Raw genomic sequence first — 12,034 nt, forward strand, 5'->3', positions numbered from 1 at the left:
TCCAAGTAGCAATTCCTTCTTCGTTGTCTTGTAGCTTGGCTTCATGCGAGCCTACCTACCTTTTCTTACAGTCATGCTGCCCTCCTCTGTGGTGATCCTCATCACAAACCTTCCTCCACCCCCAGTCAGCAATTTTTCTCTCTCTGTTTCACCTCCTTTATGGCCAGACAGATGCTCTGCGCAAACCATACAGGGGCTTGGCTGGATGGAGGAAGATTGAATGTGGCAGTGCCTGCCATCACCACCTCAGCATGTTTTGGGAATGGATGACTAAGCTAGAAGAGGGTCGGGGCAAGTCATTGAAAGGTCATTAGGTCTGCCTAATTTGGAACATAAGCTTCAAGTCTCTTTTGCTCTCAAATTTCCAAGAGAACGTAAAAGATCTTTTTTGCTCAGTTTTTCGTCAGAGTAAAATTTCCAGCTAGGAAGTTGAACCCACAATATTAACAGCCACATTTTCTCTTTCGCTTTTGTTTGAAAGGGACAATAAAAAGCCTTATTCTTGTTCAGTTCAGGGTTTCACTCATTGTTCTTGAAAATTCCATTTGGTCTTGCTCTCAAGATGGCCTCCCTTACTGGGCATGAGTCACTGGTCTGGTGACTCAGAAGTGGCATCAACCAAGACAAGGCCTGTGCAGAGCTGTGAAAGGACTTGGTGGCCAGTGGAGCCTGTCTGAGCTTTCGCTAAATCCAGTTATTGAGATAGGGGATCGTTTCCATTAATGGTTGTTTACAGTGCTCCTTGGTACCAGCTTATTTAAAGTGTGGGGTCTGTCAGAGACATTGCTTTATTTTGGAAAGCTCCAAGGCTTGAGCCCATTCTTGTCTGGGTGGGACCTTGGGGTTTACTGTGGGGTAGGATAAGGCTTCTGAGAATTCACCTGACCCTGCTTGGACTGGCCCCAGAATCAGAGGTCTAAGGCTTCTATAAATATTGTAGCAGGAGGGGAAAATAAAGGCTCAAAAAGAGCCTTTGAAAAGGACTTTGAACCTCTTTCCACTTAATTTTCTTTTAATTCAATTAAGGATGGATAGAGAGATGAACAGATAAGTGATAAAGCAAATAGAACAAAATGCACCATGCAATGCTTCCAACTTTTTTGTATGTTTGAAACTTTAAAAATTTTTTTTTAATGTTTATTTATTTTTGAGACAGAGAGAGACAGAGTGTGAGTGAGAGAGGGGCAGAGAGAGATGGAGACACAGAATCTGAAGCAGGCTCCAGGCTCCCAGCTGTCAGCACAGAGCTGGATGCAGGGCTTGAACCCACAAACGGTGAGATCATGACCTGAGCCCATGTCAGATGCTTAACTGACTGAGGCACCCAGGTGTCCCTGAAACTTTTCAAAATTCAATATTGGGTAAAATGTTGGGTACCCTAGAAATGACCACACTCTTGGAAAACATTGCTTCCTTTGCAATGTTGGAAAACCTTGCAGCCCTTTTGTCACTTCCTTGTGTTTTTCCCTGGGAAGCCTACTTGATTAAAGCTCACCCCCTGGAGGGAACAAAGGCCTTTATGCCAAGGCCTTTATATTCTTTCTGATGTGTAACTCTCACAGTAGCCCTACAAGCTAGTTATTATTTTCTGCATCAGGCGCAGAGGGGTAAATTTGACCCAGGTCACAAGGTAGTAATATTAGTCTAATGGCATTTATGGAGCCCTCACTTTATGTGTCAGGCTCTGTGCCATGTACTTTATATATATATATATATATATATATATATATATATATATATATATGTATGTATATGTATGTGTGTGTGTGTGTGTATGTGTGTGTGTGTATATATACATGTGTGTATATATGTGTGTGTGTGTGTGTGTGTGTGTGTGTGTATATATATAAACTCTTTTCAGCCTCACCCAACCCTAGGAGATAGGTTCCATTATTATCTGCATCTTACAGATTAGGAAATGTAGACAGAGAGAGGTGTAGGAAAGTGTCCTGGCTTACTTTAGGGGCCAGTAAATGACAGAGCCCATGTTTAAACCATCTCTCCTGCATTATGGCCCCTGCCCTTCTATTGAAACCCAGGCAGGCAGGCGTTGGCATTCCTCTGCTTAATCACTAAATCAGCATACCTTGTAGAAACCTCTTGCCCTGAGGCCACAAGCTTCTTGAGGACAGAATGCTTTGCTCAGCAGCTGTGTCATTCATTCCCAGTGTTCAGGGCAGTGCCTGGCACAATGACTATTTATTGAATGAAAGAGTGCACAAATGGTGGCCTCTCACCACCTACTTCTTGTCTCCCCTCTCTGGCCCTAAAGTGCTCCTAACTGGGCACATTTTGGCTGTCCTGGACTTGGTCCTTGGCAATGGAGTTGCCCGTTTCTTTGACGTGGTCAGTGCACCAACATGGTTCATTTGGTGGCCAGCAAGGAGTTCCAGTGAAGGCAGATTTTCCTCTCTGGTCTTAACTTGTCAAAGAGGAGCATAAAGGTATTCACTGCCAAGGAAAGATGGGAGCAAAAACCAAACACTAAAAATTTCCCCCAACTTTCAAGGAGTCTTTACAGTGTGGTAGCTAGAAATCAACTCCAGGACCCCTAGTGGCCAGGACAGGTTTTTACTCTGCAGCTATATTTGACTCTTGGGCTGCAATGACCAGATGAACACTAGCAGTTAGTTCTCTTAGCCCAAGTACGTTGCTAATTATACCTTGCTTTTATATAGGACTTAGTGTACCAAGTACCACATCTGTTCTCCCTTTTGATCTTCTGAAAAGCCTTGCACACACACAGGACACATATGATTAGCCCTACTTTACAGATGAGGAAACTGGTGCCAGACAGGTTGTCACCTACCCTACACCACTCAGTTAATAGTGTGGAGACAGGTCTTCAACTCTCTTATCTTGACTCCTGCTCCAGCAAATTTTCCATGTCAATATTGTGTTTCACCCAGCAATTTCTGGGGATGAGAGCAACAGGTAGGTGTATTTCTTGTTATTGCTCTACTCACAACTTAGTGAGGTCCTGAATTGGGTCAGTTAATGTTTTTGGAGATCAGCTGACTGATCTATAGTGGGGAATAACCACTACCCATCACCTACAGAGCAACTACGGCAGAGGAGGTCAGCTCAGGTCATTATCTCACGGTCCCACTGAAGCAGGTCTGAGCCTGCTTCAGATTCTGTGTCTACCTCTCTCTCTCCCCCTCCCCTGCTCACACTCTGTCCCTCTCTCTCTCTCTCTCTCTCAAAAAGAAATAAACGTTAAAGAAAAAAAAAAAGGACAATGTCTGAATGAAGATGTTCCAAAGGGACTATGATGACACTGACCCATGTTTCATAAAATAAATACCTCCTCTAGCCACCCTGTCTAAAATGACATGTGTGTTACTTCATTACCATGTTTCATTTTTCCTCATGGCATTTATTTTTATTTATTATATGTTTATATTTGTTTGTCTAGTGTCTGTTTGAATACCCCCACCAAAATGTAACAGCTATGAGCAGGATTTGGTCTGTTTTCTGTACTCTTGAATCCCTAACAGATGGAATTCTACCTGGCACAAATAAACATTTGTTGAACGAAGAAATGAAGGAATGAATCCTAGCTATGTAATGATTGAATTGGATGATTGAAAGATTTGCTTGAATCTTCCTTGGTCTCTAAGAGAGGGCTTTTATGGTCTCATCCCCATTTCTGGCTCAGCTTTAAGAATCAACTTACACCTGGATAAACTGGGTTCAATAATACGTGTCCATGCAGCAGACACAGGTCACCATACTACACTGTAGGTCTCTGTACTGTAACAGCCTGTGGGCAGCTTGAGGACAGGGACTGGTCCCCTTCACTGTTGTATCCTCACTACCTAGCATAAAGCCTGGTCCACAGAGAGGTGAAAGAAATATTTGTTGAATGAACGAATATGAAAGAGAAAGCACAGGTCTCTTAATTCCCTCCAAAATTAAGGTCTCTGTTTGAGAATATGCTGGGCACATGGCACATGGCACAGACATTCACCTTTCAACCGGAACCAAGTCTCTAGAGAGCCGAGGAGGCACTAAGCAGTTAGTTCCCTAACCTTAGAGAAGGAAAGGCAAGCCTAGACTCCAGATCCAGTTCCATGCCATGTTTTGGAATTTGTGTTTACGTCGGCCTTCATCCCCATCCTTTCAGCTCCAGCATAAGCAAAATTATCACCCCGCACACTGACTTGCATGCAATTATCAGAGCTCGGGTGCTCTTCCGTTGAGGGACTTCGCCCCTGAGATCGCTGACTTTCTGTGAATGACAAATCAAAAGTCAGGTTTGGAGAACCAGCCCGACTTTCCTGCTCATTTGCAGCAGAGGGAGGAAAGAGAGAATGAAAGATTCTGAAAATAAAGGTAAGGGGTCAACTGCAGAGGGGAGGCTAAAAGATGCTAGGGATGAGATGTCACTCCGCAGATATATTTAGTTTGTATTAATGGCTGACTATAAATTACTGTGTATATGTTAGTTTAAAATTCTAGTTATATAATAAACATGACTTTTTTTTTAATGACTGGCTTTTAGTTTCCAAATATTGTGTCATTCAGTTTTCCATATTTGTGCTACCAAATAGAACAATATTTTTGCATTCTTCATTTAATCCTGGCTGAGTTACAGATACTTCCATTTCACAGATTCTATAATAGCTCCCAGGATTTTGACAATTTTATTTTGGGAGAGTTCACAATAGTTAATTAATATGTAGGCTTTCCATGCATTATTGCAATTGGAATATCTGAAATACTTCGGACTTCTGCAGTTTGGGTTCACAAGAAAAACGTTGACAGATAATTCCTTAACGTCAATCCTTAACGTTGGGAGGACCCAACGGAGAGCCATCATTGACCTTCAGAACTGTTTATCTTGCAGAGATATTTGGATGCAAACTATCCCCACCCCTCCAGCCTCCAGCCTAGAGACGTCCCAGGTACCTTACCCCCTGCCCTCCAGCCCTTCACTCTAATTCTGTCTGAGCCATGGAGGGAGAGAGAAAAGGATTTAAATGAAAACTCAGGGAAGGGCAGGGCTCACTAAAATGAGCCAACCAATTTTTTAGTTCAACAACAGGGATTCTGGAGGATTCTGATGTTTTAAATTACGAGGCTCCTTAAATTTTCTGCCGCAGTTGGGGGAGGAGCGATAGACCCCAAGGTCTCCGGAGGCTCCACGTGTTCCCAGACCCTGTTCCCGGAGGGAGCCCTTCCTTCATGCTGCGTTGCTCCTGCTCCTTGTCAGGGTGCCGGTGGAAGGCGCAGAGGGGCCAGGCTCCTGGGGAAGCACACCCCCCTGCCCCCCCCCCCCCCACCCCCCCCCCGCCTCCCTTCCAGGAAAGCTCCTGGGAAGCCGCCGCAGCAGAGGACGCCATCTCCGCGCCACTGTACCCAACCCCTGCTTCCCGAGCGCTAATTTTAGGGTTTGCCGGCCTCCCTTTGCTCCCCCCGCGGGCTGTCGGTTTGCTCTCACCAGAGCCAGAGCCACTGCGCAGCAGTTAGCACCCTACCCTGTTTTCTCTGTGCGCTCTGTGTTAAGGAGGCCCCAGCATTTTGCCCTTGGGCACCCGGGCTGGGGTGCGCAGGTGGAGTCTGGCATGCCGCGCCCCGGGGAGGTTACTTGCTTCCACTGGGTCTCTCTCCCACGCGAAGTTGTTTGGGTGACGGGGGAGACGACACATGCCCCCAGCCTTTTCCTTCCTGTACGCAGGGCCGCCCGGCTTGGGCTTCCCCAGACCAGTTCCCAGCTGCTCTCTGGCTTGTTACAAGATTCTTACCGTGTGGTGGCCAGTGATGTTTATTACACACCAAAAAATGAAAAGGAAAAAAAAAAAGCCATAAACAGCCTGAGGCCAGTGAGGAGACTGGCATTTTAATCCACTAAACTGTAATGAAGTCTCCAAGCAATGCTTTCTGTAGTGAAGCTTTAAAAAAGCCAGGGGTAGCTGATGTTGGTAGTTATCAACATCTAATAGGCTCTGGATCATTCACATCCATGTATTGATCTGTGTGGTTTTGATGTTCAAATTTTAATTAAGCAGCCATAGGTGAGGGAAAAGAGCTATGTAAGCATGGGCCTGGCCAGTGGAAAGAGGGCCTCTCCACTGCTGTTTCCTAAGCCAGCCTCTGGTGAACAAATAAAACCTGTGCCTATGTAATTAAAGTATTTCAAATGAACTTGAGAGTGTTGGCTTCCCCTGTGTTGATTTCAGTCAGTGGCCAGAGAAAGGGTTTTTGGAAAGAAAAAAAAAATTGCTTATATGCCATGTCATGCTAGGCCATACTCATGTTTTAGAAAAGTTAAGACTGCCTCAATTGGACGCTCAGGATGAGGCTAATATTCAGCATGGTTTGGAATTTTAACACTCAGTTTCTCAGCGTGTCAATGTGTTTTAAGGTTCACGTCTCTCGCTGCTTTTTGAGGGGAGGTGGTATTTAGAATTTTTGTTTCCCTTTGTTTTGGAAAGAGCTTTGAGGATAGTTAGGTTCGGGCTTGTACCACCTAACTTATTAAATGTGACCAAGGACAAGACCCTTTGTTTCTTTGCATCTTAGTTTCCTTATTTCTAAAATGAAGAAATGTTAGACTGGATCACTGCTCTTACGATTGTGGGTGGTAAGAAAAGAATCTAGTGAGTCTCCAGCAGCATTTTAGAAAGATGACGTAGCACAGAAGGTATCAGACACCACTGCACCCAGTGAGGGTAAACACTGTTTTCTGAAACTTGTTTTAGATTCTGTGCTTGTTTATGTATGTAGGTATGGGCTGCCTTGATATCAGGTTTGTTTCTTACTGTGAATCCCAGCCGAGAGTTTGAGAAACGCTGAAATACAGCACAGCGTATTAACATGGTTTTCCGGGAGTCTGTGAAATGCAGTCTTCTCTATGCATGTCCATTTTGTTTATGTTTGAGGAGAACGTCAAGAGTTTTCCTCAGATTTTCAGAAAGTTCTAAGATCCCCAACAGGTTCAGAATGATTGTTTTTTTAAGGTCTCCCAAGACCCTTCCAAGCCAATTTATTAATGATCATAGACTCTTTCCAGGGCCGGGAAATAGGTGTGTGTTGACAGAGACCAGCTGAGTATACAGTGTGAGGTGGCCATGCGCATGCGCGCGTGTGCGTGTGTGTGCGTGTGCGTGTGCGTGTGCGTGGCATCTGTGCCGGGTCGTGAGGAAAAGGTGTGACCATGGTAACCAGACCATGAGAGCTATTTCTAGGTTCCAGAGTACCAGTTGGTGACCTGAATATGAAACGTAAATATCTAAAAATTAGTGTTTATGCTGAAAATACCACAGAAAAACTATTACAATGTTGTGAATTGTTTCAGAAGACTGAAAACAAAGAATCAGATAAAATCTGAAGAGATTGTCAGGGGAAAATAAATTATCCAGGTATTGGTAGGCAGAAACCGAATTTTTATAAGCTATCCTCACATGACTAATGTTCAGTAAATGCGGAGTTGGGATTTAACAAATGCCTTTCTTTCTTCTCCTTTTGGGACATCTTGTCTTAAGATGGTTCAGTGAGGCTTTTAAATACAAAAGGTATTGTATAACATTTGCCCTGCATATCTCAAAATGGTTTGTAAGCCAAAAGAAAATATTCTGTACGAGGCACCTAAGAAGAAAATAGTTGAATGCATTAATAAGTAGATATTGGCAAACTTGACAGTTAATTAATAATAATAACCATAGCTGCTATTTGATGAACAACTAGTATGTGAAAAGCTCTCTGTGAGGTGCTTTATTGTCACAACGCTGTAAGGCAGGGGGTATTGTACATGTAAAGAAATGGATTAAGAATTTTGTAGAGGGACACATAGTAAGTAGCAGACTTAGGATTCAAACCCAGATAATTTTACCTCCCAAATCATACACATGGTAGTCAAGGGCTTGAGCATAAGTCACATGGTGAAATTGCATACTTACTACTAAAATTTTCAACGTCGTCTATTATTAGAATTAACTTACTATAAAAAGGCATAGGAGAGCGTGAAAAATGATGGCTTTTGACTAATTTTCTGGATTGTTTATTTGGAAAATAGGCGTTCCAAGTCAGCTTGAAATTTCCCTTTTATTTTTAGTAAGTTCTCTGAGTATTTTATGTAACAAGGTTTTAAAAGTAGTGATATGAAGGAATAGGAGGGGAGAGTTTGAAAATTTGGTTGGGAAAAATTTTTTTTCTCCAAGAGTTTAGGGCAAAAAGTTCTTTTAAACTTTGTTATTTTTCCATATTTTATCTCAGAATAACAAGCATGACATTTTTGGAGCAAATGAAGTTATACATAACATTTTAATGTGGTTAAACCAGGTGTAGAGCATTGTCTAGAGCATTGTCTATGCGGGCAGTTCTTGAAAGAATCTGATTTTTCAGTGAAAGTTATTATAAAATCTGATTGAGTGTTTGAATATGGACAGACCTAGACTTCTGGGTGCTAAATATTAAGAAGACTGTGGTGTACATCCCGTCAGTCCATAATCCAAATACAGTAAGTGTAAAAAATGTTGTGACTTTTCTTAACCACTATGACTGTGTTGATACTTTTAGAGGAAACTCAGATTCCTTCAGGGATTTTTGTCATTGCTGCTTGTGACTTGGGTAGGTTGGAGAAATGATATGTTGGCTGGGATGATCTGTAAATGGTTGACTGATTTCTTAGTTTTCAGGGCTAGCATGTGATAAAACTGGGTTTTAAGGCTGGTCTCTACCAGTGGTTTTCAAATGGGCACAGTACTGCTTTCTGGGGGACACACTGGAAGTAAATAGGGGCTCTAGAAGCATTCATTGGGAAGAAACCAGAAATGTGGTAGATGTCCTGCAATGCTCCGGACTGTTGCATTCAGTGACCAATTATCTTGTGTCCTGTGCGACTTTCGAATGTTTTGCTGAACAGGTAAGTGAAAACCCTCTATACTTTTCTAAGCCTAGAACATGCACTGGTTTTACTCTGAAATATATATACACTGAAATTTCCAGGATTACAAATGCTGTGTAAATTGAGGAGAGATTATGCTTAATTTTGTTCAGAAAAACTACTTACCCAAAGCAATGCTGCTTGTATTTGAGAAACCAGTAGAACGCACCTGTCTCGTTCAGTCTACATAGAAGTACATGTGTGTGACTACGTTATTATATATTATAATATAGTACTGCTTGAGCATTTGCATATTGAAATCCATTTGGGTTTTTTTTTTAAATTTTTTTTTAACGTTTATTTATGTTTGAGACAGAGAGAGACACAGCATGAACAGGGGAGGGGCAAAGAGAGAGGGAGACACAGAATCTGAAACAGGCTCCAGGCTCTGAGCTGTCAGCACAGAGCCCGACGCGGGGCTAGAACTCACGGACCGTGAGATCATGACCTGAGCCGAAGTCGGACGCTTAACCGACCAAGCCACCCAGGCGCCCCCATTTGGGGTTTTTTTTGAGTTTATTTATTTTTGAGAGAGTGCACAAGTGGGGGAGGGGCAGAGGGGCAGAGAGCAAGGAACAGACAGAGAGAGACAGAGAGAGACTCCCAAGCAGGCTCCGCACTGTGAGCACGGAGTCCGATGTGGGGCTCACATGACCAGAGCTGAAACTAAGAGTTGGACGCTTAACCGACTGAGCCACCCAGGCGCCCCTGTTTTATTATAAAGTTTCTTTTACTTCTCTTACATTATAGTTGGCATATTATATATATTTTTAATTTTGTGTATTATGTATATTTTTGTTGAATTTTGTTTAATTTCAGTTTCATTTTGAGATACTACACAGGGAAATACAAAATATTTTTATATCTACATATATTTGTGTTATTCAGACTATATAAAATGACTTTATTTTGACCTCAGTGATTTTAAAGAATTTGAGCCAACATTACAACTTTTGAAGATTATATATTCAATTCTATATTTCTGGTTCCTTAAAAAAATTAGAACAATCTACCACAATGGGATTGAGCTGAGCATAAACTTCCCTCTTTATGGCAGAAATACTGGGATATAGATGTCATAAGTCTTCTTAGAAATGATGTCACTGGTAATTGCTTTTATTTATGCTACTGTAACTGGTATTTTAAAATTTTATTCTCTATTGCTTGTTGTTAAGAAATATAGCTGATTTTTATTTGTTGACCTTATTTCAGTGGCCTTGACTAATTCACGTATTAATTTTAATAGTTTTTAGATTTTTACAGGCAGTTATATTTCTGTGAATAATGACAATTTTATATCTTCCTTTCCAATCCTTAGACTTTTCATCACTTGCATTATTGCACTAGCTAGGGTCTCTCTCACTATATTGAATAGAAGTGGTGATGGTGATTATCCTTATTTTGTTCCTCATCTCAGAGGAAAAGCTATCAATATTTGACCATTACTTAAATACAATATTTGATGCAGGATTTACCTAGGAACTTTTTTTTTCTGTTTGTTTATTTTTGAGGGGGGATGGTGGCAGAGAGAGAGGGAGACACAGATTCCAAAGCAGGCTCCAGGCTCTGAGCTGTCAGCACAGAGCCCAATGCGGGGCTCAAACTCACCAACTGTGAGATCGTGACTTGAGCCAAAGGCAGATGCTTAACTGACTGAGCCACCCAGGTGTCCCAGTTGGGCATTTTTAAAATTCAGATTAGGAAAGTTATCTTCTATTCTTAGTATGCTAAATTTTTATCATGAATTTTATCGAAAGTTTTTTGTGTTGTGATATCATATGATTGTACTATTTTAATTTGTTAGTATGAATTACCTGTTTTTTGTTTATTTATTTTGAGAGAGAGAGAGAGAAAGAGAGAGGAAGAGAGAGAGAGAGAGAGAGAGTGAGCATGAATGGGGTAGGGGCAGAGAGAAAGAGGGAGAGAGAGAATCCCAAGCAGGCTCTAGGATATCAGCACAGAGCCTGACTTGGGGCTCTATCTCACAAACCTCGAGATCATGACCTGAGCCAAAATCAAGAGTTAACGCTCAATGGACTGACCCAGGTGCCCCTACGTTGATTTCTTTTTTGAGTATTAAATTAACTTTGCTCAGCTTAGTTGTGATATGTTATCCTTTGTTCATATTGCTGGATTTGACTTGCTGATATTTTATTGAGGAATATTTTTGTTCACAAGAGAGATTAATCTGCAGTTTTCTGTTGTTGTGGCCCCTTGCCAGGTTTGGACATCAAGATTTTGCTGACCTTATAAAACAAGTTAGGAGATGTTTCCTCTTTATTCTGTTATCTGGAACGGTTTTGTAAGATGGTATTATTATTTACATGTCTGGAAGAATTTACTGGTGAAACCATATGGGCCTGGAAATTTTGTTGTAGGAAGATTTTAAAATATGGATTCATTTATTTTAATAGATATGTATTTATTCAGATTTTCTATTTCTTTTTTGTGTAAGTTGTGTTTTTCTAGGAATTTGTCCATTTTATCTGAATTTTCAAATTTATTGGTAAAAGGCTTTCTTTATATCCTCTTAAGATCTTAATATTTGTAGGTTATGTGGTTTATTCCTATTTTTTTGTTGATGTCAGTATTTCTCTCTGTTCTTTTTTATTTATTTTTATTTTTTATTTTTTTTAAATTTACATCCAAATTAGTTAGCATATAGTGGAACAATGATTTCAGGAGTAGATTCCTTAGTGTCCCTTACCCATTTATCCCATCCCCCCCCCACAACCCCTCCTGTAACCCTCAGTTTGTTCTCCATATTTATGAGTCTCTTCTATTTTGTCCCCCTCCCTGTTTTTATATTCTTTTTGTTTCCCTTCCCTTATGTTCATCTGTCTTGTCTCTTAAAGTACTCATATGAGTGAAGTCATATGATTTTTGTCTTTCTCTGACTAATTTCGCTTAGCGTAATACCCTCTAGTTCCATCGACGTAGTTGCAAATGGCAAGATCTCATTCTTTTTGATTGCCGAGTAATACTCCATTGTGTATGTATGTGTGTGTGTATGTGTGTGTGTGTGTGTGTGTGTGTGTGTATATATATATATATATATATCACATCTTCTTTATCCATTCATCATTGATGGACATTTGGGCTCTTTCCATACTTAAGCTATTGTTGATAGTGCTGCTATAAACA

General features: G+C 41.2%; 1 protein-coding gene across 3 annotated transcripts in view; it reads left to right on the forward strand.

The window, feature by feature from the left end:
• Nucleotides 1–12,034, forward strand: part of DNAJC6 (DnaJ heat shock protein family (Hsp40) member C6) — a 148,783-nt gene that overhangs the window by 6,199 nt on the left and 130,550 nt on the right. Inside the window, exon 1 of one of the 3 annotated variants that reach the window (XM_015078347.3) lies at nt 3,507–4,338. The exons of 1 other annotated variant lie outside the window; for it this stretch is intronic. Coding sequence is in view for 1 of the 2 variants with exons in the window: in XM_027058974.2 (XP_026914775.1) it covers nt 4,317–4,338 (22 nt within the window). In the remaining variant the exon portion in view is untranslated. Of the gene's footprint in view, nt 1–3,506; nt 4,339–12,034 lie in introns of those variants that run through there. One more of the 3 variants, XM_027058974.2, reaches the window with a different exon arrangement.

Source organism: Acinonyx jubatus, chromosome C1, assembly GCF_027475565.1.
Source record: "Acinonyx jubatus isolate Ajub_Pintada_27869175 chromosome C1, VMU_Ajub_asm_v1.0, whole genome shotgun sequence".
NCBI lineage: Eukaryota > Metazoa > Chordata > Mammalia > Carnivora > Felidae > Acinonyx > Acinonyx jubatus.